The 26435-nt window shown below is 43.1% G+C and overlaps 1 protein-coding gene across 5 annotated transcripts in view; it reads left to right on the forward strand.

The window, feature by feature from the left end:
- The window catches only part of nrxn2a (neurexin 2a), a 307444-nt gene that overhangs the window by 147153 nt on the left and 133856 nt on the right, over positions 1-26435 (forward strand). For all 5 annotated transcript variants that reach the window (XM_071364597.1, XM_071364596.1, XM_071364600.1 and 2 more), the window contains 2 exons: positions 7915-8088; positions 8208-8327. In XM_071364597.1, coding sequence (XP_071220698.1) covers positions 7915-8088; positions 8208-8327 — 294 coding nt within the window. The remainder of the gene's footprint in view (positions 1-7914; positions 8089-8207; positions 8328-26435) is intronic.

Raw genomic sequence — 26435 nt, forward strand, 5'->3', positions numbered from 1 at the left:
TACTCCTGCTAGGTATACAGTGCATTCGGAAAGTATTCAGACCCATTGACTTTTTCCACATTTTGTTAGGTTACAGCCTTATTCTAAAATTGATTGAATAGTTTTTTCCCCTCTATCTACACATAATACCCCATAATGACAAAGCAAAAACAGTTTTTTTGAAAATGTTGCTAATTTATTTTTTAAAATTATAATAATCACATTTACTTATGTATACAGACCAATTACTCAGTACTTTGTTGAAGCTCCTTTGGCAGTGATTATAGCCTCAAGTCTTTTTGGGTATGACGCTACAAGCTTGGCACACCTGTATTTGGGTAGTTTCTCCCATTCTTCCCTGCAGATCCTCTCAAGCTCTGTCAGGTTGGATGGGGAGTGTTTCTGCACAGCTATTTTCTGGTCTCTCCAGAGATGTTCGATCGGGTTCAACTCTGTGCTCTGACTGGTCCTCTCAAGGATATTGAGACTTGTCCCGAAGCCACTCCTGCATTGTCTTGGTTGTGTGCTTACGGTCGTTGTCCTGTTGGAAGGTGAACCTTCGCCCCAGTCTGAGGTGCTGAGCACTCTGGATCAGGTTTTCATCAAGGATCTCTCTGTACTTTGCTCCGTTCAGCTTTGCCTCGACCCTGACTAGTATCCCAGTCCATGCCGCTGAAAAACATCCCCACAGCATGATGCTACCACCACCATGCTTCACCGTAGGGATGGTGCCAGGTTTCCTCCAGACGTGATGCTTGGCATTCAGGCCAAAGAGTTCAATCTTGGTTTCATCAGACCATAGAATCTTGTTTCTCATGGTCTGAGAGTCTTTAAGTGCCTTTTGGCAAACTCCAAGCGGGGTGTCATGTGCATTTTACTGAGGAGTGGCTTCCGTCTGGTCACTCTACCATAAAGGCCTGATTGGTGGAGTGCTGCAGAGATGGTTGTCCTTCTGAAAGGTTCTCCCATCTCCACAGAGGAACTCTGGAGCTCTGTCAGAGTGACCATCGGGTTCTTAGTCACCCCTTCTCCCCTGATTGCTCAGTTTGGCTGGGCGGTCAGCTCTAGGAAGAGTCTTGGTGGTTCCAAACTTCTTCCATTTAAGAATGATTGCGGCCACTGTGTTTTTGGGGACCTTCAATGCTGCAAAAAAAATTTGGTATCCTTCCCCAGATCTGTGCCTTGACACAATCCTGTCTCGGAGCTCTACAGACAATTCCTTCGACCTCAGGGCTTGGTTTTTACTCTGACATGCACTGTCAACTGTGGGATCTTATATAGACAGGTGTCGGCCTTTCTAAATCATGTCCAATCAAGTTGTAGAAACATCTCAAGGATGATCAATGGAAACAGGATGCGCCAAAACTCAGTTTTGAGTCTCATAGCAAAGGTTCTGAATAATTATGTAAATAAGGTATCTGTTTTTTATTTGTAATAAATTTGCTAAAATGTCTAAAAACCTGTTTTCACTTTGTCATTATGTAGTATTGTATGTATATAGCTAAGGGTTATTATAATTGTTTAATCCATTTTAGAATATGGCTGTAATGTAACAAAATGTGGAAAAAGTCAAGGAGTCTGAATACTTTCCGAAGGCACTGTATATAATATAGGGAGTGGACTCAAAGTGCTTATTTTCTTAGTGCAGTATTTCAGATCAACAGACACTAAAATCCGACTGTCAGAAGCACACATCTGTGTTTGTTGCTGTCAAAACGCTGAATACAGACACCAGCTATGATTGCTGTGTTGTTCAATAGGCTTTATGAAGATAAAGGAGTCAAAATGAATTAGTTTTTTTGGTAGACTGTCATGCCGAGGAGAGGAATGCTTTGGGTGGGAAGAAAATTAAGTCTTTGTACTTAGTGAATGAAAGTGAAATGAGATTAAAAGAGAGGTGATCAAAGAGTGCCAGCAGTGGACAGAGAACAGCAGGGAGAACAGCAGGGAGAAGCCGCAGTAGCAGAGAGCAGAGAGCAGAGAGCAGCAGCAGAGAGCAGAGAGCAGAAGCTACAGCAGAGAGCAGCAGCAGAGAGCAGAAGCTACAGCAGAGAGCAGCAGCAGAGAGCAGAGAGCAGCAGCAGAGAGCAGAGAGCAGCAGCAGAGAGCAGCAGCTGCAGCAGAGAGCAGCAGCAGAGAGCAGCAGCAGAGAGCAGCAGAGAGCAGCAGCAGAGAGCAGAGAGCAGCAGCTGCAGCAGAGAGCAGAGAGCAGCAGCTGCAGCAGAGAGCAGCAGCTGCAGCAGAGAGCAGCAGCTGCAGCAGAGAGCAGCCCCAGCAGCAGAGAGCAGCAGCAGAGAGCAGCAGCAGAGAGTAGCAGCAGAGAGCAGCAGCAGAATTTATCTACCTGCAACAGGCGGCCTGCATGACCTTCATGTTACCAATCCAAGTGCACACAGGCCTATTTACCCAATTATAATGCCATCCTGGGGTATGGGCCCATGAAATTGCACAATTTTCTGTGATCCAGATCATTGGCCTTGCTTTGTACTGGAGGCTGGAATGGTATTATGAGAGCTCTGATGGGCTGTACATAGGGAACCGTTAGGTGATTAATGCCTGACAGATTGCCCTTGCTGTAGGTATTTACAGATGTTGTTGACCAGTTAGCATACTTGTTAGTGCTTCCTCTCATGGCAACAACACTACAGATCAGGATAGGGAAAGCTATGCCAAGGAAAAAGGTTACTAACGCAGTAGAACGTCTCCATCTAAACTCAGCAAAAAAGAAACGTCCCTTTTTCAGGACCCTGTCTTTCAAAGATAATTCGTAAAAACAAATAACTTCACAGATCTTCATTGTAAAGGGTATAAACACTGTTTCCCATGCTTGTTCAATGAACCATAAACAATTAATGAACATGCACCTGTGGAACGGTCGTTAAGACACCAACAGCTTACAGACAGTAGGCAATTAAGGTCACAGTTATGGAAACTTAGGACACTAAAGAGGACTTTCTACTGACTCTGAAAAACACCAAAAGTGAGATGCCCAGGGTCCCTGCTCATCTGCGTGAACGTGCCTTAGGCATGCTGCAAGGAGGCATGAGGACTGCAGATGTGGCCAGGGCAATAAATTGCAATGTCCATACTGTGAGATGCCTAAGACAGCGCTACAGGGAGACAGGACGGACAGCTGATCGTCCTCGCAGTGGCAGACCACATGTAACAACACCTGCACAGGATCGGTACATCCAAACATCACACCTGCGGGACAGGTACAGGATGGCAACAGAAACTGCCCGAGTTACACCAGGAACGCACAATCCCTCCATCAGTGCTCAGACTGTACGCAATAGGCTGAGGGAGGCTGAACTGGGGGCTTGAAGGCCTGTTGTAAGGCAAGTCCTCACCAGACATCACCGGCAACAACGTCGCCTATGGGCACAAACCCACCGTCGCTGGACCAGACAGGACTGTCAAAAAGTGCTCTTCACTGACGAGTCGCGGTTTTGTCTCACCAGGGGTGATGGTCGGATTTGCGTTTATTGTCGAAGGAATGAGCGTTACACCGAGGCCTGTATTCTGGAGCGGGATCTATTTAGAGGTGGAGGGTCCGTCATGGTCTGGGGCGATGTGTCACAGCATCATCGGACTGAGCTTGTTGTCATTGCAGGCAATCTCAACGCTGTGTGTTACAGGGAAGACATCCTCCTCCCTCATGTTGTACCCTTCCTGCAGGCTCATCCTGACATGACCCTCCAGCATGACAATGCCACCAGCCATCCTGCTCGTTCTGTGCGTGATTTCCTGCAAGACAGGAATGTCAGTGTTCTGCCGTGGCCAGCGAAGAGCCCGGATCTCAATCCCATTGAGCACGTCTGGGACCTGTTGGATCAGAGGGTGAGGGCTAGGGCCATTCCCCCCAGAAATGTCTGGGACCTTGCAGGTGCCTTGGTGGAAGAGTGGGGTAACATCTCACAGCAAGAACTGGCAAATCTGGTGCAGTCCATGAGGAGGAGATGCACTGCAGCACTTAATGCAGCTGGTGGCCACACCAGATACTGACTGTTACTTTTGAACCCCCCTTTGTTCAGGGACACATTATTCCACTTCTCTTAGTCACATGTCTGTGGAACTTGTTCAGTTTATGTCTCAGTTGTTGAATCTTGTTATTTTCATACAAATATTTACACATGTTAAGTTTTCTGAAAATAAACGCAGTTGACAGTGAGAGGACGTTTCTTTTTTTGCTGAGTTTATATGGTCAACAAAGGGCATTTAGAAACATAGCCATTAAACCGTTTTATTGTGAGAGTGCCTGAGGCTCTACAACAGGGTTCCAAAATATATATTGTTTTATTACGCCCCTCAAGTTTTCTGAGGAAAACATTTATTTAGGATCTTGGATATATAACACTGTAAACTCACCAGGAAATGAGCTCAAAGTGATTTTAATTTAGGTAATATCTTACCAAGTATTCCCACCCATACAGAAAGGCATACAGTTGAATTCAGAAGTTCACATACACTTAGGTTGGAATCATTAAAACTAGTTTTTCAACCACTCCACAAATTTCTTGTTAACAAACTATAGTTTTGGCAAGTTGGTTAGGACATCTACTTTGTGCATGACACAAGTAATTTTTCCAACAATTGTTTACAGCCAGATTATTTCACTTATAATTCACTGTATCACAATTCCAGTGGGTCAGACGTGTACATACATTAAGTTGACTGTGCCTTTAAACAGCTTGGAAAATTCCAGAAAATTATGTCACTGCTTTAGAAGCTTGTGATAGGCTAATTGACATAATTTGAGTCAATTGGAGGTGTACCTGTGGATGTATTTCAAAGCCTACATTCAAACTCAGTGCCTCTTTGCTTGACATCATGGAAAAATCAAGAGAAATCAGCCAGGACCTCAGATACAAATTGTAGACCTCCACAAGTCTGGTTCATCTTTGGGAGCAATTTACAAACACCTGAAGGTACTATGTTCATCTGTACAAACAATAATATGCAAGTATAAACACCATGGGACCACGCAGCCGTCATACCGCTCAGGAAGGAGACACGTTCTGTCTCCTAGAGATGAACGTACTTTGGTGCAAATCAATCCCAGAACAGCAGCAAAGGACCTTGTGAACATGCTGGAGGAAACGGGTACAAAAGTATCTATATCCACAGTAAAATTAGTCCTATATCGACATAACCTGAAATGCCGCTCAGCAAGGAAGAAGCCACTGCTCCAAAACCTCCATAAAAAAGCCAGACTAAGATTTGCAACTGCACATGGGGACAAAGATCGTACTGTTTGGAGAAATGTCCTCTGGTCTGATGAAACAAAAATAGAACTGTTTGGCCATAATAACCGTTGTTATGTTTGGAGGAAAAAGGGGGAGGCTTTCAAGCCGAAGAACACCACATCCAACCGTGAAGCACGGGGGTGGCAGCATCATGTTGTGGGGGTGCTTTGCTGCAGGAGGGACTGGTGCACTTCACAAAATAGATGGCATCATGAGAAAATAAAATGATGTGGATGTATTGAAGCAACATCTCAAGCCATCAGTCAGGAAGTTAAAGCTTGGTTGCAAATGGGTCTTCCAAATGGACAATGACCCCAAGCATACTTCCAAAGTTGTGGCAAAATGGCGTAAGGACAACAAAGTTAAGGTGTTGGAGTGGCCATCACAAAGCCCTGATCTCAATCCTATAGAAAATGTGTGGGCAGAACTGAAAAAGTGTGTGAGAGCAAGGAGGCCTACAAACCTGACTCAGTTACACCAGCTCTGTCAGGAGGAATGGGCCAAAATCCACCCAACTTATTGTGGGAAGCTTGTGGAAGGCTACCCGATATGTTTAACTCAAGTTAAACAATTTAAAGGCAATGCTACCAAATACTAATTGAGTGTATGTAAACTTCTGACCCACTGGGAATGTGATGAAAGAAATGAAAGCTGACAAATCATTCTCTCTACTATTATTCTGACATTTGACATTCTTAAAATAAAGTGGTGATCCTAATTGACCTAAGACAGGGAATTTTTACTAGGATTAAATGTCAGGAATTGGGAAAAAACGAGTTTAAATGTATTTGGCTAAGGTGTATGTAAACTTCTGACTTCAACTGTATGTGATCCTGATGTAATCAAGGTTTGAAATTATTCTGTTTTTGTCAGTACTATCTGTGTAGGACTCTTGTGGTCAGTTTGCAGTCCGACCAGCCGCTCAAGGAGGCCCACAGCTGAACGTAATCGGGGATCCTTCTACAGTGTTTAATTTCCTTGAAAAAATGACTTTCAATGTCTTGAAAGAACAGCTTTTACAGAAATGGCTCAAGCATTACAGTGTATGTGATATATTTGAGACGTGTATCGGAATCGGAAGGGTCCATGTAGTGTCAGAGGTGTTTCTGCAGTCAGAAAAGCCTTCAGTTGCTCTACTCTTTTACTCAGAGTATTCTCAGTAGAAATAGACTCGTGGTATGAACACAAGAGTATGTTGGTTTTGAAAGGGAAGACATACAGTAGCTAGTACATCAGTCTGTACGTCAGAGGGGATTTTGTTTGACGTTTCTTCTTGACTTGAAGTTCTAGGCTTAAACTAGTGTTAGGTTGTTGGTAACCAAAGAAATTGATGTAATTTACCTATGTGATAGAGAATTTAATAAAATAAGTTTGATAAATAGACATTTGTTGTAACCACGCACAGTACTAGGCAACATGTTTTTGATTACCATAACAACCCTAGTTGTAACCACGCACAGTACTAGGCAACATGTTTTTGATTACCATAACAACCCTAGTTGTAACCACGCACAGTACTAGGCAACATGTTTTTGATTACCATAACAACCCTAGTTGTAACCACGCACAGTACTAGGCAACATGTTTTTGATTACCATAACAACCCTAGTTGTAACCACACACAGTACTAGGCAACATGTTTTTGATTACCATAACAACCCTAGTTGTAACCACGCACAGTACTAGGCAACATGTTTTGGGATAAATATTTTGGGTAACAGCAGCTGTACCAATTATGTGTTAGTTTCAGTTGTAGACCCAAATTAATATTATTCTTCAATCTTGTTATTGTAGACCTTCACCATTAATGCTCCTTAATCCTCACCGTATAGGGTCTGCATAGCACATCCTCTTCTAGTTTATTTCATCTAGTTTTGTCTCTCACTTTGTTCCTCAGAACATTAAAGATTCATTTAAGTTTCTCCATATCCCAAGGGTCCGCTGGCTGAACTTCTTGTGTAATCAGTATAAGCCAAATAAACCAGACTATGAAATCATACTTTTTTTCCTGTGCTGTATAAATTAACAGGGTACCGTTTAAAGCAATGTAAGACATTTTAATATGCTGTTAAATGAAACTTCTCATTTTTATGTCCTGCAGGTTTTAAATGACTGTACACCAGTTTGGTATTATCCTTGCGTTATCAGCCATGTAACATTTCACATATTTCTGCAGAGAAAATAAACAGATTTTCTTTGCTATTTTTGCCAATAAACATCACATCACAGAGGAATTCTCAGATACTGTATGTACATTTCTCGGCTTGCAATTTACATATAATCTGTGAATGATTACTGTGGCTGGGAGGGTTACTATTAAAGTAAACACTCTATTGAGAGGAGCATCAATCTGATGAAAACAGATCATCATTGGTTTAAATGACTTAGAGCTGTGTTCACCTGCATCTGATGCAACATGCCACCAAATGGCTTCTTGGAGGTTGTAAATCGTAAGGAGATCTGTCTGATCTGAACGTTAACTAGCATTATCGGGGGCCTATAATTGCAGAACATTTATCAAACACAAAGCAGGTGTAAGGGTATCAGATTTGTTCATGGCTGCTTTAACTCAATGAGTGACGGGTGCAAAAACCTCCCACTACCTGGAGGCGTATCTGCTGTGACTACTGAGAATAATCATTCTCTTCCAGGAACACATGCTCTGATTGATTGATGCTGTGTGTTCCAGGGGATCTGTATGTTGGTGGTGTGGGGAAGACCATGTACAGTAGCCTGCCCAAGCTGATCGCGTCCCGCGATGGGTACCAGGGCTGCCTGGCCTCCGTGGACCTGAACGGGAGACTTCCTGACCTGATGGCAGACGCCCTCCACAGGGTGGGCCAGGTGGAGCGGGGCTGTGGAGGTACGTATTAACAGCGGCACAGCCATGGGGTCATGAACACCTCCGAGGAGCAGGCCATCACCTGTGGATCCACCTTATGGTTCACTGCATGTCCTTTTCCTCCCCCCTCCCCTCCCCAGGCCCGAGCAGCACCTGTACAGAGGACTCGTGCCATCACCAGGGGGTGTGTCTCCAGCAGTGGGAGGGCTTCTCCTGTGACTGCACCATGACCTCCTATGGAGGAGCATTCTGCAGCGACCGTGAGTACTATCTCTTTCATGTGACTGGTTCAAAACTACGCTATCTGTCCTTTCTCCTTTCCTTGTGACTTTACCTTGACATCATTGGAAAACGTCACAGAGTGAGGAGAAGGTTGAAGTTGCATTTGAATGGTTTATTTTAGGGCGCTTTCACATATCCCCTTATGATCCGGATCCTGGAGCGTTTGGAAATTCAAATCGAAACCCGCCTGTAACGAATCCTGGACCTGCATGAGAAAGCAGGTCCAAGATCCAGGACACGAGTACCAGGTATTGTGACGCTGCAGCGCGAGTTGCGTGGAACTTTTTTGCATGTTGTAAACAAGCTAACTCACCTGCTTGAAGAATCCGCATCTTGCTAATCGCACCCTGAAACGGTTATTTTCAGGTCTTGTGAAAGCAAAACGTATTCTGTAAAATTCTCACAAACGCTCCAGGAATCCGAACCAGGGTACCGAATTTCATATGTGAAAACGCCTTTAGTGTGCATTATTTTCACCTGTCAAATTGTGTCATTGTTGGCACAAAATAATTATGTGCCTTCAATTGCAAAACCTTTTTCTCAAATGATGTGCGTGCATCCTCTGCAAACCAGAACAGGTAAAGAAGTATCATGCATCCTTCCTTCATCCATCAACAATTATTGACATCGTAACCGTCCTTCGTGGCTGCCAGTTAGAGACATCTGGCTCATTAACGGCAGAGAAGAAGGATCCACTTCTGGTCACCTAAAGTCATTATGGCTGGGTCAAACTAACAGACCCACGTTGACCTTTCTGTAAGGAGGCTTCTCTTATGCACTTCTTCAAAGCCTCTCGTCTGAGGTGTTCATGTCTCTGCATTACAATGAGGCCATTCATCCATTAGGCATTGTTATTGACTTCCAGGTTCTACGTATGTACACACTAAATGACAGATTATTGGTACCTCTCTTCTAATGTAAGTTTCCCCTGAACATGTCTGATTCTAGAGTAGTGTGTGCTATTAGAAACATACTCATGCTATAGTAGGTGAACAGAAGTCTATTGTCCCTGGAGATGTTTTTCTTTCATTTAAATAATTTATTATAATGTCAGACAACATTTTGTATGAAAACAAAAACAGCTCATATTTCTGTTGTGAGGGGGTTGAGAGGTGTGTGTTTGGGGGGTTGAGAGAGGTGTGTTTGGGGGGTTGAGAGGTGTGTGTTTGGGGGGTTGAGAGGTGTGTGTTTGGGGGGTTGAGAGGTGTGTGTTTGGGGGGTTGAGAGAGGTGTGTTTGGGGGGTTGAGAGGTGTGTGTTTGGGGGGTTGAGAGGTGTGTGTTTGGGGGGTTGAGAGAGGTGTGTTTGGGGGGTTGAGAGGTGTGTGTTTGGGGGGTTGAGAGGTGTGTGTTTGGGGGGTTGAGAGAGGTGTGTTTGGGGGGTTGAGAGGTGTGTGTTTGGGGGGTTGAGAGAGGTGTGTTTGGGGGGTTGAGAGGTGTGTGTTTGGGGGGTTGAGAGGTGTGTGTTTGGGGGGTTGAGAGGTGTGTGTTTGGGGGGTTGAGAGGTGTGTGTTTGGGGGGTTGAGAGGTGTGTGTTTGGGGGGTTGAGAGAGGTGTGTTTGGGGGGTTGAGAGGTGTGTGTTTGGGGGGTTGAGAGAGGTGTGTTTGGGGGGTTGAGAGGTGTGTGTTTGGGGGGTTGAGAGGTGTGTGTTTGGGGGGTTGAGAGGTGTGTGTTTGGGGGGTTGAGAGGTGTGTGTTTGGGGGGTTGAGAGAGTGTGTGTTTGGGGGGTTGAGAGGTGTGTGTTTGGGGGGTTGAGAGGTGTGTGTTTGGGGGGTTGAGAGGTGTGTGTTTGGGGGGTTGAGAGGTGTGTGTTTGGGGGGTTGAGAGGTGTGTGTTTGGGGGGTTGAGAGGTGTGTGTTTGGGGGGTTGAGAGGTGTGTGTTTGGGGGGTTGAGAGAGGTGTGTTTGGGGGGTTGAGAGAGGTGTGTTTGGGGGGTTGAGAGAGGTGTGTTTGGGGGGTTGAGAGGTGTGTGTTTTGGGGGGTTGAGAGGTGTGTGTTTTGGGGGGTTGAGAGGTGTGTGTTTTGGGGGGTTGAGAGAGTGTGTGTTTGGGGGGTTGAGAGAGTGTGTGTTTTGGGGGGTTGAGAGGTGTGTGTTTTGGGGGGTTGAGAGAGTGTGTGTTTTGGGGGGTTGAGAGGTGTGTGTTTGGGGGGTTGAGAGAGGTGTGTTTGGGGGGTTGAGAGGTGTGTGTTTGGGGGGTTGAGAGGTGTGTGTATGGGGGGGTGAGAGGTGTGTGTTTGGGGGGTTGAGAGGTGTGTGTTTTGGGGGGTTGAGAGGTGTGTGTTTTGGGGGGTTGAGAGGTGTGTGTTTTGGGAGGGTCGAGAGGTGTGTGTGTGGGGGGTTGAGAGAGTGTGTGTTTGGGGGGGTCGAGAGGTGTGTGTGTTGGGGGGTTGAGAGGTGTGTGTTTGGGAGGGTGAGAGGTGTGTGTGTGGGGGGTTGAGAGGTGTGTGTTTGGGGGGGTCTATTTTCCCTGGAGATGTTTTTTCTTTAATTTAACTGGGAAATAATTTGTTATTTTAATGGCAGGCAACATTTTGTATGATAACAAAAACAGCTCATCTTTCTGTTGTGAGAGGTGTGTGTTTTGGGGGGCCGTGAGGTGTGTGTTTTGGGGGGCCGTGAGGTGTGTGTTTTGGGGGGCCGTGAGGTGTGTGTTTTGGGGGGCCGTGAGGTGTGTGTTTGGGGGCGTGAGAGGTGTGTGTTTTGGGGGGGCGTGAGGTGTGTGTTTGGGGGCGTGAGAGGTGTGTGTTTGGGGGGGTGAGAGGTGTGTGTATGGGGGGGTGAGAGGTGTGTGTGTGTGGGGGTGAGAGGTGTGAAGGTGAGAGGTGTGTGTGTGTGGGTGGGAGAGGTGTCTGGGGGTAAGAGGTGGGGGGGTGGGGGTGAGAGTTGTGTTTGTGGGGGTGTGGGGGGGTGAGAGGTTTGTGTGTGTGTGGCGGGGGGGTGACATTGCAAGGAAAAGACGTCTTGTTTTCGCTCTCCCTTCATTTTGCTTCCATGAAAATGTTCTGGGGGACAGCCTAATGAGCTACATGACAATAAACTGGCTTTTATTCTCTACTCTATTAATACTACAAATACATTTCAGGTGTGTGTTTGTGTGTGCGTGTATTAATGCTTTTTTCTGTTACTTTGACTTCACAGTTGATTTCTTCCTCTGTAGTAAATAACTGTATTGTTTTTTTTATGAAAATTCAGGGCGTCTTATTGGTTACAATAGCAGGAGATTATCATAAGCTTTCTGTGAAGTGGCCTTGAAGAGTTAAGCCTAATTTGCTGCAGTGACGTGCAGAAATAATGATATGTAATGGTGCTTGCTTTTGTTTATTCTTCGGAGTTACTAGACCTACGACGATATATGATGCGGTGCTTTAGTAACTTTCTCTTCAAGCTCCCTGGGGGAGTCATTACAGTAGATTATCATTTTCAGAAAGCAACAAACACTGTTACAGCCTCATTACGATGACAAAGACAGGGAGGATTGAGCTACTGCTATAGCCTTACTCGGGGGGGGGAAAGTAATGGCGGGTATGGTACGGCGTCCCAGCAAAATAAATAGTGGGGGTACGCTGTACCGGTGAAACATGAGCCTATCACAGAATTTAAAACAGCGTTTCATTAAAACTAGTCTACTACACCACTTTCAGAGGAATGAGAAATTAGCGAATGGACTTGAAAACGTGTCGTATATCCTACGCTCCAAAATGTGATGTGGTTCGAAGAGAACACTGAACTTTTGCCAAGGCAGAGATGAGTTGCCGACAACGAGATGCGCGCAGACAGCAGTGGACGTGTAAATTCTCTCCTAATGACAATCGCCAAATGTCATAACACTTTTTGGTGTTTTGTTTAACAGATCTCTTTTCATTCACCACTGTTTGGAGGCTGGAAATGTGTTGTGAGTGGATGAACGTGTGCGGGTAGCCTGGTAAAGCAGCCCTTTGAAGGGATTGTTTGACAAGCAGATGAAACATTGTGTCTGGTTGAGTTTATGCCACAATAAAAGGTAACACATTTTTTAAGGTTAAATGACAAATCTTTACTCTAGGCCCACAGAGATCCTATTCAATTAATAGGGATTCTACACTGGAAAAAAATATGTAAACGCACATGCAACAATTTCAAACATTTTACTGAGTTACAGTTCATATGAGGAACTCAGTCAATTGAAATAAATTCATTAGGCCCTAATCTATGGATTTCACAACTGGAAATACCGTTATGCATCTGTTGGTCACAGATACCTTAAAAAAAAGGTGTGGGCATGGATCAGGAAACCAGTCAGTATCTGGTGTGACCAACATTTGCCTCATGCAGTGTGACACATCTCCTTTGCATAGAGTTGATCAGGCTGTTGATTGTGGCCTGTGGAATGTTGTCCCACTCCTCTTCAATGGCTGTGCAAAGTTGCTGGATATTGGCGGGAACTGGAACACACTGTTGTACACGTCAATCCAGAGCATCCCAAACATGCTCAATGTGTGATATGTCTGGTGAGTATCCAAGCCATGGAAGAACAGGGACATTTTCAGCTTCCAGTATTTTGTACAGATCTTTGCGACAATGGGCCGTGCATTATCATGCTGAAACATGAGATGATGGCGGCGGATGAATGGCACGATAATGGACCTCAGGATCTCATCACGCTATCTCTGTGCATTCACATTGCCATCGATAAAACACAATTGTGTTCGTTGTCCGTAGCTTATGCCTGTCCATATCATAACCCCACCGCCACCATGGGAAGAGCACACTTCTCCAGCGGGCCAGTGGCGATTGAAGGTAAGCATTTCATTTGCTCACTGAAGTCGGTTACGAGGCCGAACTGCAGTCAGATCAAGACCCTGGTGAGGATGACGAGCATGCAGATGAGCTTCCCTGAGACAGTGTCTGACAGAAATTCTTCGGTTGTGCAAACCCCTCAGTTTCATCAGCTGTCTGGGTGGCTCATCTCAGACCAACCCGCAGGTGGGCTGGCGTGGTTACATGTGGTCTGCATTTGTGAGGCTGATTGGACGTACTACCGAATTCTCTAAAACAACGTTGGAGGTAGCTTATGGTATAGAAATAAACATTACATTCTCTGGTGGACAATCCTGCAGGCAGAATGCCAATTGTATGCTCCCTCAAAACTTGAGGCATCTGTGGTATTTTGGCAAAACTGCACATTTTAGAGTGGCTTTTTATTGTCCCCAGCACAAGGTGCACCTGTGTAATGATCATGCTGTTTAATCAGCTTCTTGATATGCCACATCTGTCAGGTAGATGGATTATCTTGGCAAAGGAGAAATGCTCACTGGCAGTGATGTAAACAAATTTGTGCACACAATTTGAGATGATAAAGGACTGGGGATGTTGTATTGATGCCAATGTCTCTGTTCTCAAATTTGAAAACGTACAAATAAAGTATAAAAAGGGAACTAAGCTGTGCAGGCTCAGTTCAGATATTTTAAAAACAAAACTAAATATTCCAGTTCTTACTTTGTTGTTCTACCCTCAAACAATGACCATCAATGTGCTTGTTGTGTGTGTTGTCTGAACAATGCTATAGCTTTAGGTCCTAGACTACTCATCACAGACGTCCAGATGTTTGGATAGCTTGGATAGAGAGCTTGGATAGAGAGCCACCAGGTTGTTGTTCTCATGCTAGGGTTCTTTCTGCAAGGCAAACAAATGAAGGGTTTAATTATAGGTTAACCTCTGTAATGAGATGGGATTTTTTTGCAATATTTATGATCTTTCTTCACACTGCCTGGATGTGGGGAAGAATGAGCAACACATGGTGAATCAGACTGCGTCTGTCTTTGGGATATATGCTATTGTACTTTGTTTTAGTTGTATTTAGCAATAGCCTTAACAAAAGACTGAACATAATAACACCAATATACAGTATTAAGTATTTAATTGAATTATTAAGGTTAATTTGTAATATATGTTTGAGAAAGGGGATTTCAATGTAAGAACTTTAGCAAAAATCAAGTTAAACAGTGAATCATGTCACATTTGGTTCTCAGGGACCCCACCTCTCCATTTTTTCTCCTAACTTCTTGGACTACCATTAGAAAACACAACATGTTTCAGCTCTTCTAGTGTGCTTCCCTTAAGGACGCAGCTTGATAGTCCCTCTTCAGGCCGTCATCTCTATGGCAGCTGCTCAGATTTCCCAGAGTTCATGGTGCTAAGGATGCTTTGGATTGCACCTCAGTCTCAACCCTTGAGCTGTAGCTAGCAAATACACAAAAGAGATGCTAACTTCCATGTCCTCTGTTATTGAATTGTCAACAAAGCAGCATGACAAAATTATTATGCCAAGTTTCAAATTACCGGTTGTTTCTTTGAGAAGATCAACAGCATAAATGCACCTATTTCACTTTTGCATGTAAAAAACAAATCCCCACTGCTGCACATGCTGCCACTATTTTCATGACCAGCTACACTGAACAAAAATATAAACCATAAAGTAATCCAACAATGTGTACACTGCCATCTTGTCTATTTTCAAGTCTTCTCTCATTGATCAATACAGGTGTCTGTCATCATGACATGTGGCACATTGTGGTAGAAGCCCACCTGTCTCGATCAATGAGAGAAGACTTGAAACAGATAAGATGGCGGCGTACACTGTTGGATTACTTCAAGGAGCAAGAAAGTATTTATTTTAATAACAGAGCATTTTCTAAATTCAAACGGACTGGACACAGACATTTTGAGACTCCTGTTTCCACGAATCGAGGACGAAGACAGCATCGCCAAGGTTGATCAAATTCTCTGTGCAGAACCAAACAGTACCTATCCTGTAGCTCTCAATAAAGGATACCAAATATCTTTGGTAAAATCTCATTATATGTTGTGACAATCTGTAGTTACAGTTCTCTACACCTAAGACACACTGAACTGTACTGTATGTTTCTGTATGTTATTTTTACCAGATAACATTCTTGATGAATACCCAGTTCTCTTTTTAAGTTAGCATGCCTACATTGTGAAAAGTCTTAGGAGGACAGTTCTTACACGGTATGTAGTATTGTGTATGGGAGATTGAGGAGAAATGGCACCTTTCAATCATTCTCATACACAACAATACATTACTGTCTCTAAGCACAACCGAAACCCCCTTCTCCATCTCAAAGACCTATCTGTAAACTTCCCCAGCCCTTTGACTTTGACAGAATTCTGTAGACGTGTCTTTGTATTATGTTTTGAGTACCTGCACAGAGAAGAATGTTGTCATTACTGTTGTAGTCTTGATTTTGTTGATTTTTAGCCCTATTCAGTGGTAGGGCTGTCTGTCTCTCTCAGGTCTAGTCAGTGGTAGGGCTGTCTGTCTCTCTCAGGTCTAGTCAGTGGTAGGGCTGTCTGTCTCTCTCAGGTCTAGTCAGTGGTAGGGCTGTCTGTTTCTCAGGTCTAGTCAGTGGTAGGGATGTCTGTTTCTCAGGTCTAGTCAGTGGTAGGGCTGTCTGTCTCTCAGGTCTAGTCAGTGGTAGGGCTGTCTGTTTCTCAGGTCTGGTCAGTGGTTGGGCAGTCTGTTTCTCAGGTCTAGTCAGTGGTAGGGCTGTCTGTCTCTCTCAGGTCTAGTCAGTGGTAGGGCTGGCTGTCTCTCTCTCAGGTCTAGTCAGTGGTAGGGCTGTCTGTCTCTCAGGTCTGGTCAGTGGTAGGACTGTCTGTCTCTCTCAGGTCTGGTCAGTGGTAGGGCTGTCTGTCTCTCTCAGGTATGTCTGTGTATGTCCAGCTCTGCCAGGTAGGTGATGTAGACACCCTGCATGAGTCAGACAGAACAAAACATAACACAAGCCCTAAGGAACTGCCTGCTTGCTCAGCTCAGAAACGCTTCATTACACAGGCAACAAAGCATGAGCATCTTGTAATTCTATGGCAGGGCTCCCTGGGCCATAAACAGATACGTTTTAATAGGACACTGTGTTAAAATAAAATAAATTTTTACTTGTCACATGCTTTGTAAACAACATGTGTAGACTGACAGTGAAATGCTTACTTACTGGTCCTTTTCCAACAATGCAAAGTTTAAGATAAAAAAAATATCAAATAAAATAGAAATAGTGACAGTGAATAACAATGACAAGTAAAAAATGACATGACTATATACAGGGAGTACCAGTACCGAGTCGATGTGCGAGGAAATTGAGGTAGCTATGTATACTGAACAAACATATCAATGCAACATGCAACAATTTCAACTATTTTACTGAGTTACAGTTCATGTAAGGAAATCAGTCAATTTAAATAAATAAATTGGGCCCTAATCTATGTGTGAGCCTGGAGGGCAAAGGGAGGTCATAAGTCCACCCTTTTGGGATCCAGGCTCGCCCACTGGAAATTCGTTTTTCCCCACAAAAGGGCTTTATTACAGACATAAATAGTCCTCAGACTTTGGAGGCTGCTTATGGGAGAGAAGTGAACATTAAATTCTCTGGCAACAGCTCTGGTGGACATTCCTGCAGTCTTCATGGCAATTGCATGCTCCCTCAAAACGTGATACATCTGTGGCATTGTGTTGTGTGACAAAACTGCAAATTTTAGTGGCCTTTTATTGTCCCCCGCACAAGGTGCACCTGTGTAATTATTATGCCGTTTAATCAGCTCCTTGATATGCCACAACTGTAAGGTTGGATGGATTACCTTTGCAAAGGAGAAATGCTCACTAACAGGGATGTAAACAAATTTGTACACACAATTTGAGAGAAATAAGCGTAAGGATTTATTTCACCTCATGAAACATTGGACACAATACCCCATAAAAACAAAGCGAAACAGGTATTTACACATTTTTGCAAATTTACAAAAAAAATACAAACTGAAAAACCTTATAAGTATTCAGACCCTTTGCTATGAGACTCGAAATTGAGCTCCGGTGCATCCTGTTTCCATTGATCAGCCTTAAGATGTTTCTACAACATGATTGGAGTCCACCTGTGGTAAATTCAATTGATTGGACATGATTTGGAAAGGCACACCTGTCTACAGTTGAAGTTTACATACACCTGAGCCAAATGAATTTAAACTCAGTTTTTCACAATTCCTGACATTTAATCTTAGTAAAAATTCCCTGTCTTAGGTCAGTTAGGATCACCACTTTATTTTAAGAATGTGGAATATCAGAACAATAGTAGAGAGAATGATTTATTTCAGCTTTTATTTCTTTCATTACATTCCCAGTGGGTCAGAAGTTTACATACACTCAATTAGTATTTGATAGTGTTGCCTTTAAATTGTTTAACTTGGGTCAAACGTTTCGGGTAGCCTTCCACAAGCTTCCCACAATAAGTTGGGTGAATTTTGGCCCATATCTCCTGACAGAGCTGGTGTAACTGAGCCAGGTTTGTAGGCATCCTTGCTCGCACACGCTTTTTCAGTTCTGCCCACACATTTTCTATGTGATTGAGGTCATGGCTTTGTGATTGCCACTCCAATACCTTGACTTTGTTGTCCTTAAGCCATTTTGCCACAACTTTGGAAGTATGCTTGGTCATTGTCCATTTGGAAGACCCATTTGTGACCAAGCTTTAACTTCCTGACTGATGGCTTGAGATGTTGATTCAATATATCCACACAATTTTCCTCATGATGCCATCTATTTTGTGAAGTGCACCAGTCCCTCCGGCAGCAAAGCACCCCCACAACATGATGCTGCCACCCATGTGCTTCACGGTTGGGATGGTGTTCTTCGGCTTGCAAGCCTCCCCCTTTTTCCTCCAAACATAGCAATGGTCATTATGGCCAAACAGTTCTATTTTTGTTTCATCAGACTAGAGGACATTTCTCCAAACAGTACGATCTTTGTCCCCATGTGCAGTTGCAAACCATAGTCCTGCTTTTTTATGGAGGTTTTGGAGCAGTGGCTTCCTCCTTGCTGAGCGGCCTTTCAGGTAATGTCGATATAGGACTCGTTTTACTGTGGCTATAGATACTTTTGTACCTGTTTCCTCCAGCATCTTCACAAGGTCCTTTGCTGTTGTTCTGAGATTAATTTGCACTTTTCGCACCAAAGTATGTTCATCTCTAGGAGACAGAACGCGTTTCCTTCCTGAGCGGTATGAGGGCTGCGTGGTCCCGTTTGGCCCTTTGGCCTTGAAAATGTTAACCTGTTTGAAGGTTACAGAGAGCAAGATCACACAGTCATCCAGAACAGCTGGTGCTTTCGTGCATGGTTCAGTGTTCCTTGCCTCAAAGTGAACATAGAAGGCATTTAGCTCGTCTGGTAGGCTTGCGTCGCTAAGCAGCTCACGGCTGGGTTTCTCTTTGTAATCCATGATAGTTTGCATCCGTGCCACATTCGTCGAGAGTCAGAGCCGGAGTAGTAAGATTCGAGCTTAGTCCTGTATTGACGCTTTGCCTGTTTGATGGCTCGTCGGAGTTCGTTGTGGGATCAATTCAGTGTTGACAGTGTGTGTTTCTAACAAATTACTAGTAAAATTACACGAGTTTAGTGATACATTAAATGTCCTCTTCCTACAATAGTCAATTACATGCTTGTTGTGTTTGTATTTAACGGTGTTATTGACCAGAGGCCCATGCAGTAAGCCCTATTTGTGAAGCTTTCATTAGTCCTGTGTTTGACATCAGCATTCCCCCAACACCACCCCACTCCAATAACCCATTTATTTATCAGATCCAGTAGACAGTGCTCCCCTGACCTTCTCCAACCTTTGGGTTACGTATTATAGACAGAGATAATTTGATGCAAGCTGATGATGCCCTGCAGCGCATTAGAGTGCAAACAGGCAGCGGCAGTGTTCAGCTATGTTTAGCAGATTAGAAAATACCAGCTAGTGTGAGTCCCTGACAGGATCTCTCAGATAGGAGACATAGTGTATGATGATCAGTCATGGGCTCCTATGACTCACTCTGTACACTGACTGCTGGGGAGGGTTATGGTTAGGGCTACCGGGAAGAGTTAGGGTTAGGGCTTCCGGGGATGGTTATGGTTAGGGCTGCCAGGGAGGGTTATGGTTAGGGCTGCCGGGGAAGGTTAGTTTAGGGCTGTTGGGAAGGGTTAGGGCTGTCGGGGATGGTTATGGTTAGGGCTGCCAGGGAGGGTTATGGTTAGGGCTGCCGGGGAAGGTTAGTTTAGGGCTGTTGGGAAGGGTTAGGGCTGTCGGGGATGGTTATGGTTAGGGCTGCCAGGGAGGGTTATGGTTAGGGCTGCCGGGGAAGGTTAGGGCATTAAGCCTAATCTACACCGCTGCATACCATACCATAGATCTCTATCTCAGCATATGGTAGCCTACTACTCACCAGCAAATTCTGAGTTGGATTATTACTTGCTTCTGTAGCTTGTTGTATAGCATATTGTACTGTATACCCCCTGGGATATACAGTACTTGTAGTTAGGTCCGTTGAGCATTGTACTCCATTGTCACTGCGTTGTACTTACTGATCCTGCCCAGAGTGGTTAGTGATGTGCATAATGAGTGATTAGTGATGTAGTTAAAGAGTACTTGCTGTAGTGATGTACATAAGAGGCATTGACACAAAGACTAACCCTGTGCTTTTCCACAGTTTATCACACAGGTTCTGTTTTTCACAACAGAGCTATAGCTATTCATCCCTCCATGTTCCGTTCTAGCTCACCTCGCTTCGAAATCTACATTATGTTTCCATAGAAGCCGACGGTCATCTTTGTATAAAAAATATTTAAAAATCACACAAAATAAATCAGTGGGTTCCACAGGCATGAAATAGAGTGTGATTTTCATCAGGGCAGAGCTTGACATGTGATTTGAATAGATTATTTCCATCCTGCAGCTCTCTTTTTATTAAAACCATTTTGGAGTTAGCGTGGCTATTCACGCTGTTACATTGCAGGAGGCCTGTGGATACGTTGTTTGCTGCTGTGATTGAAATTGGTTGACTCCAAAGGGTTTCTTAAGAAGAACGCTGGCTTAAACAAATGCAATTTACTGTATCAGAATATTACACAGGACTCTTTTGAACTCAGTTGAAATAATGAAATATATTAGTCAATATCCAGTCGTATCTCTCTTACATTGACAATGACTCTCTTTCATGCACAAATACATCACCCCCTTGTTTATCAACCCTACACCGTAGCTCTCCCTGTGATAGAGCTATAACACCTCAGGTAGGCTTCTCACGTAGCGGAGTTGGCTTCTGTAAAGCAGATGTTTTATTGCATTGGAACAGGCACACATTGAGTGAGAGGACTCACAATGGTGATAAAACTCAAAAACTCGAATTTCTTTCCATTTCACCTTATCTCGCCCCTCAGCGAGAGACTAGAGAAACCATTACAGACAGTCCTGAGGTTTGACTATGTTTTTATCACATGTTCCATTAGAATTATTAAAAACAATTGATTCTTTCATAAAACTCGTGTTTCTCTCCCTCTCTCCCTCCCTTCTCTCCCTCTCAAAGTTCTTGTTATGATGGTACCTGCTGACCCCCTCACCCCTGTAATGGAATAGGGTATACAGGTATTCAAGCCAGATAAAGATCTGTTGAAAATGTCATAAATGTGTAACAATAGTATAAAACAGTATTTTTTATATACACAGAATACTATATTTGCGTTCATGTATGCTTTTCTTTGAATAGTCTCTAGTGAAATATTGAAACAGCTTTGAGAGATGCGACACAGTTGACTACTTATCTTAGTTCTCTAGTGGTGAGTGTCAGAAGGTAGCTCATGAAAGAGGCTCCAGTCTCTCTGCTGCAGTACAGTGAGTGAGTAATAAAGCTTTGAGGGCTCCTAAATGGGCTGCAAGAGAGCTTTTCCCTTGTGAAATTTTTTTTGCACAATTTTTTCGCACCATTTCCAGCTCCATCTGTTCTCCCATCCAGGGACCAACTAGGACTGACCCTGCTTAGTTTCAGAGGCAAACCAACAGTGGGATGCAGGGTGTTTTGTTGCTCGAATTAAAAATGTAACTGGAAATAAGGCAGCGAAAGCAAAGGCTAACATAAACAAAGAGAGGTAAAATTGCAGAAAAGCCATTTTATTTAATCATGATATCATAAAAAATGTTTACCTGAAATCTATTTGTTGCATCGATTTACAATTAATTTGTTCTCGCATTTCAAATGATTTTATTTGCAATATTTAGTTTTGCTATCAATACATTTGGGTTTATATTTTGCTTTCAATATCATTGTTTTTGTTTGCAATACTAAGAATTTTGTTATCGACCTCAGAAGTTTTGCTTGATATTAATGGCACAAAAGTAACTCAGTCACTAAAGGATTGCTCCATATAATAACACTATGACTCTATTAAAGGTGTTTAAAGCAGCAATCCTTAATAAAAAAACATTAACAAAGTGCGCCCCCCAACACAGTTTCAGATAAAAGCTGAGAAATGGGTCTGGAAAAATGTAAACAGTCAAATCCATAGACTACGCAATGGATGCAAGGACTGACCATCCATATTAGTTTTAACCATGTTTTTAGGCAATGCAGTGATTATTTAAAATTAATTTGTTTACAAACATTGGAGTAAAACAAGTTTATATTTTGGGTTCTGGTGGGGTACAACAGTTGAACCAAGCATGAGGCATTTATATGTTATATTTTTCAAGATCCAATGGGTAACTTATATTAATTTATAAGACCAAAAATGGATGTAGCAACTAAGGATTGCCCCTTTAACAGGCAGTGACGTGATCCATTAACCTGGCCCACCCCCCAAAAAATTATTCTGTCCAATGTTCGACAAATGTCCCACAAAATCGTTCCCGTGTCCTGCATTCAGGCTTTTTAGATGTGGTCACCTTAATTCCACCGGTGGAAACATTGCTACTCCAACATGTTAACACCATCTTTTCACATGTGAAGAGAATACCAATATTTCAACCCCACATGAATCTGCAATTCCACGTGTTAATGTAAGGTTTCCACATCTGGAGTTTTCTTACAGTTGAAGTCGGAAGTTCACATACACTTAGGTTGGAGTCATTAAAACTCGTTTTTCAACCCCTCCACAAATTTCTTGTTAACAAACTATTTTTGGCAAGTCGTTTAGGACATCTACTTTGTGCATGACACAAGTAATTTTTCCAACAAGTGTTTACAGCCAGATTATTTCACTTATAATTCACTGTATCACAATTCCAGTGGGTCAGAAGTTTACATACACTAAGTTGACTGTGCCTTTAAACAGCTTGGAAAATTCCAGAAAATTATGTCATGGCTTTAGAAGCTTCTGATAGGCTGATTTACATAATTTGAGTCAATTGGAGGTGTACCTGTGGATGTATTTCAGGGCCTACCTTCAAACTCAGTGCCTCTTTGCTTGACATCATGGGAAATTCTAAAGAAACCAGCCAAGACCTCAGAGAAAAAAAACTTGTAGACCTCCACAAGTCTGGTTCATCCTTGGGAGCAATTTCCAAACGCCTGAAGGTACCACGTTCATCTGTACAAACAATAGTATGTAAGTATAAACACCATGGTACCACGCAGTCTTCATACCGCTCAGGAAGGAGATGCATTCTGTCTCCTAGAGATGAACGTACTTTGGTGCGAAAAGTGCAAAACAATTCCAGAACAACAGCAAAGGACCTTGTGAAGATGCTGGAGGAAACAAGTATCTATAGCCACAGTAAAACGAGTCCTATATCGACATAACCTGAAAGGTCGCTCAGCAAGGAAGAAGCCACTGCTCCAAAACCGCCATAAAAAAGCCAGACTATGGTTTGCAACTGCACATGGGGACAAAGATCGTACTATTTGGAGAAATGTCCTCTAGTCTGATGAAACAAAAATAGAACTGTTTGGCCATAATAACCATCGTTATGTTTAGAGGAAAAAGGGGGAGGCTTGCAAGCCGAAGAACACCATCCCAACCGTGAAGCACGGGGGTGGCAGCATCATGTTGTGGGGGTGCTTTGCTGCAGGAGGGGCTTGTGCACTTCACAAAATAGATGGCATCATGAGGAAAATTGTGTGGATATATTGAATCAACATCTCAAGACATCAGTCAGGAAGCTAAAGCTTGGTCACAAATGGGTCTTCCAAATGGACAATGACCCCAAGCATACTTCCAAAGGTGTGGCAAAATGGTTTAAGGACAACAAAGTCAAGGTATTGGAGTGGCCATCACAAAGCCCTGACCTCAATCATATAGAAAATGTGTGGGCAGAACTGAAAAAGCGTGTGCGAGCAAGGAGGCCTACAAACCTGGCTCAGTTACACCAGCTCTGCCAGGAGGAATGGGCCAAAATTCACCCAACTTATTGTGGAAAGCTTGTGGAAGGCTACCCGAAATGTTTGACCCAAGTTAAACAATTTAAAGGCAATGCTACCAAATACTTATTGAGTGTATGTAAACTTCTGACCCACCGGGAATGTGATGTAAGAAATGAAAGCTGAAATAAATCATTCTCTCTACTATTATCCTGACATTTCACATTCTTAAAATAAAGTGGTGATCCTAACTGACCTAAGACAGGGAATTTTTACTCAGATTAAATGTCAGGAATTGTGAAAAACTGAGTTTAAATGTATTTGGCTAAGGTGGATGTAAACTTCCGTCTTCAACTGTACATGTGAAAATGCTAATGAGATTTTAACAGGTGAATGTTTTTCACAGTTAGAAATGCATATCCAGTTTTCACGTTAAAGTTTTTAACATGTGAAACTGCAAACATGTTATTCTCCTCACGTGAAAATATGGTTTCACGTGAAATTTAAGCTTAACATGTGAAAACAGCTACAGTATTTCACATGTGAAACTGCAAATTTGACATGTGCTTTTTTTGTAAGGGAATACTCCCCGTTAGCACAACTCCTTATCTATAAGATCCATCTGGGGTACCTTGAGGTTTTTTGCATTCCTTGAAAATGTTTCTATTTCATACATATTGTGAAGAAGTTTTATTGATTTATAGCAAGTGTGTAACGTCTGCTTCCAACTCACACTCTCAAACACCCAGATCTCCTGAACGCAGCTCACTCTCCAGATCCCAATCACCTGAATTCTGATCACCTGTTCACACACCTGTATGTCATTATCACACACTATTTAGTTCAGTTCTTTACACCCATCACTGTGAGGTGTTTGTTTTGTGACGCACATCTTTCAGAGCTCTGGTTTCCCTGTGATTTTCTCCTCCCGTTTATGATAGTTTTTGCCTGCCTCACTAACGATGCCTTTTTGCCAATACCCTGCCTGTACTTTAGCCTATCGGATTTCCTGTTATCTACCTTCTGCCTGCCCCTCACCCAGCTACCTGCCTCCTCCTGTGGTCCTTTGCAATAAACACCTGCTGCGCCCTGCACTTGAAACCAGCTCTCTGTCTCCCCTCGTGTTCATTACAAAGTGAATTGGCACTCTATGCAATAATATTATTTCTGCAATGTATATCATGAAAATATTTTTTTTATAACAGGCAATGTACTGAGTAAAAATTGTATATGGGGAAATAGACAGATGATTCTCTGTCCAGCTCTCTGGGAGGTTTTGCCTACATTACATGTTCAGATGACATCTCTCACACCTGCAGTGTTGACAGAACTATGAGACTGACTCCTCTCTGTCTGTTTGGTAGATAATGAGACTGACTTCTCTCTGTCTGTTTGGTAGATAATGAGAATGACTTCTCTCTGTCTGTTTGGTAGATAATAAGACTGACTTTTCTCTGTCTGTTTGGTAGATAATGAGAATGACTCCTCTCTGTCTGTTTGGTAGATAATGAGAATGACTCCTCTCTGTCTGTTTGGTAGATAATGAGAATGACTCCTCTCTGTCTGTTTGGTAGATAATGAGAATGACTCCTCTCTCTGTCTGTTCGGTAGATAGTGAGAATGACTTCTCTCTGTCTGTTTGGTAGATAATGAGACTGACTTCTCTCTGTCTGTTTGGTAGATAATGAGAATGACTCCTCTCTGTCTGTTTGGTAGATAATGAGACTGACTTCTCTCTGTCTGTTTGGTAGATAATGAGACTGACTTCTGTCTGTTTTGTAGATAATGAGACTGACTCCTCTCTGTCTGTTTGGTAGATAATGAGAATGACTCCTCTCTGTCTGTTTGGTAGATAGTGAGAATGACTCCTCTCTGTCTGTTTGGTAGATAGTGAGAATGACTCCTCTCTGTCTGTTTGGTAGATAGTGAGAATGACTCCTCTCTCTGTCTGTTTGGTAGATAATGAGACTGACTCCTCTCTGTCTGTTTGGTAGATAATGAGACTGACTCCTCTCTGTCTGTTTGGTAGATAATGAGAATGACTCCTCTCTGTCTGTTTGGTAGATAATGAGAATGACTCCTCTCTGTCTGTTTGGTAGATAATGAGAATGACTCCTCTCTCTGTCTGTTTGGTAGATAGTGAGAATGACTTATCTCTGTCTGTTTGGTAGATAATGAGACTGACTTCTCTCTGTCTGTTTGGTAGATAATGAGACTGACTTCTCTCTGTCTGTTTGGTAGATAATGAGACTGACTTCTGTCTGTTTGGTAGATAATGAGACTGACTCCTCTCTGTCTGTTTGGTAGATAATGAGAATGACTCCTCTCTGTCTGTTTGGTAGATAGTGAGAATGACTCCTCTCTCTGTCTGTTTGGTAGATAGTGAGAATGACTCCTCTCTGTCTGTTTGGTAGATAATGAGAATGACTCCTCTCTGTCTGTTTGGTAGATAATGAGAATGACTCCTCTCTCTGTCTGTTTGGTAGATAGTGAGAATGACTTATCTCTGTCTGTTTGGTAGATAATGAGACTGACTTCTCTCTGTCTGTTTGGTAGATAATGAGACTGACTTCTCTCTGTCTGTTTGGTAGATAATGAGACTGACTTCTGTCTGTTTGGTAGATAATGAGACTGACTCCTCTCTGTCTGTTTGGTAGATAATGAGAATGACTCCTCTCTGTCTGTTTGGTAGATAGTGAGAATGACTCCTCTCTGTCTGTTTGGTAGATAGTGAGAATGACTCCTCTCTGTCTGTTTGGTAGATAGTGAGAATGACTCCTCTCTCTGTCTGTTTGGTAGATAGTGAGAATGACTCCTCTCTGTCTGTTTGGTAGATAGTGAGAATGACTCCTCTCTGTCTGTTTGGTAGATCATGAGAATGACTCCTCTCTGTCTGTTTGGTAGATAATGAGAATGACTCCTCTCTGTCTGGT

The sequence above is a fragment of the Salvelinus alpinus genome, chromosome 24, assembly GCF_045679555.1.
Source record: "Salvelinus alpinus chromosome 24, SLU_Salpinus.1, whole genome shotgun sequence".
NCBI classification, from domain to species: domain Eukaryota; kingdom Metazoa; phylum Chordata; class Actinopteri; order Salmoniformes; family Salmonidae; genus Salvelinus; species Salvelinus alpinus.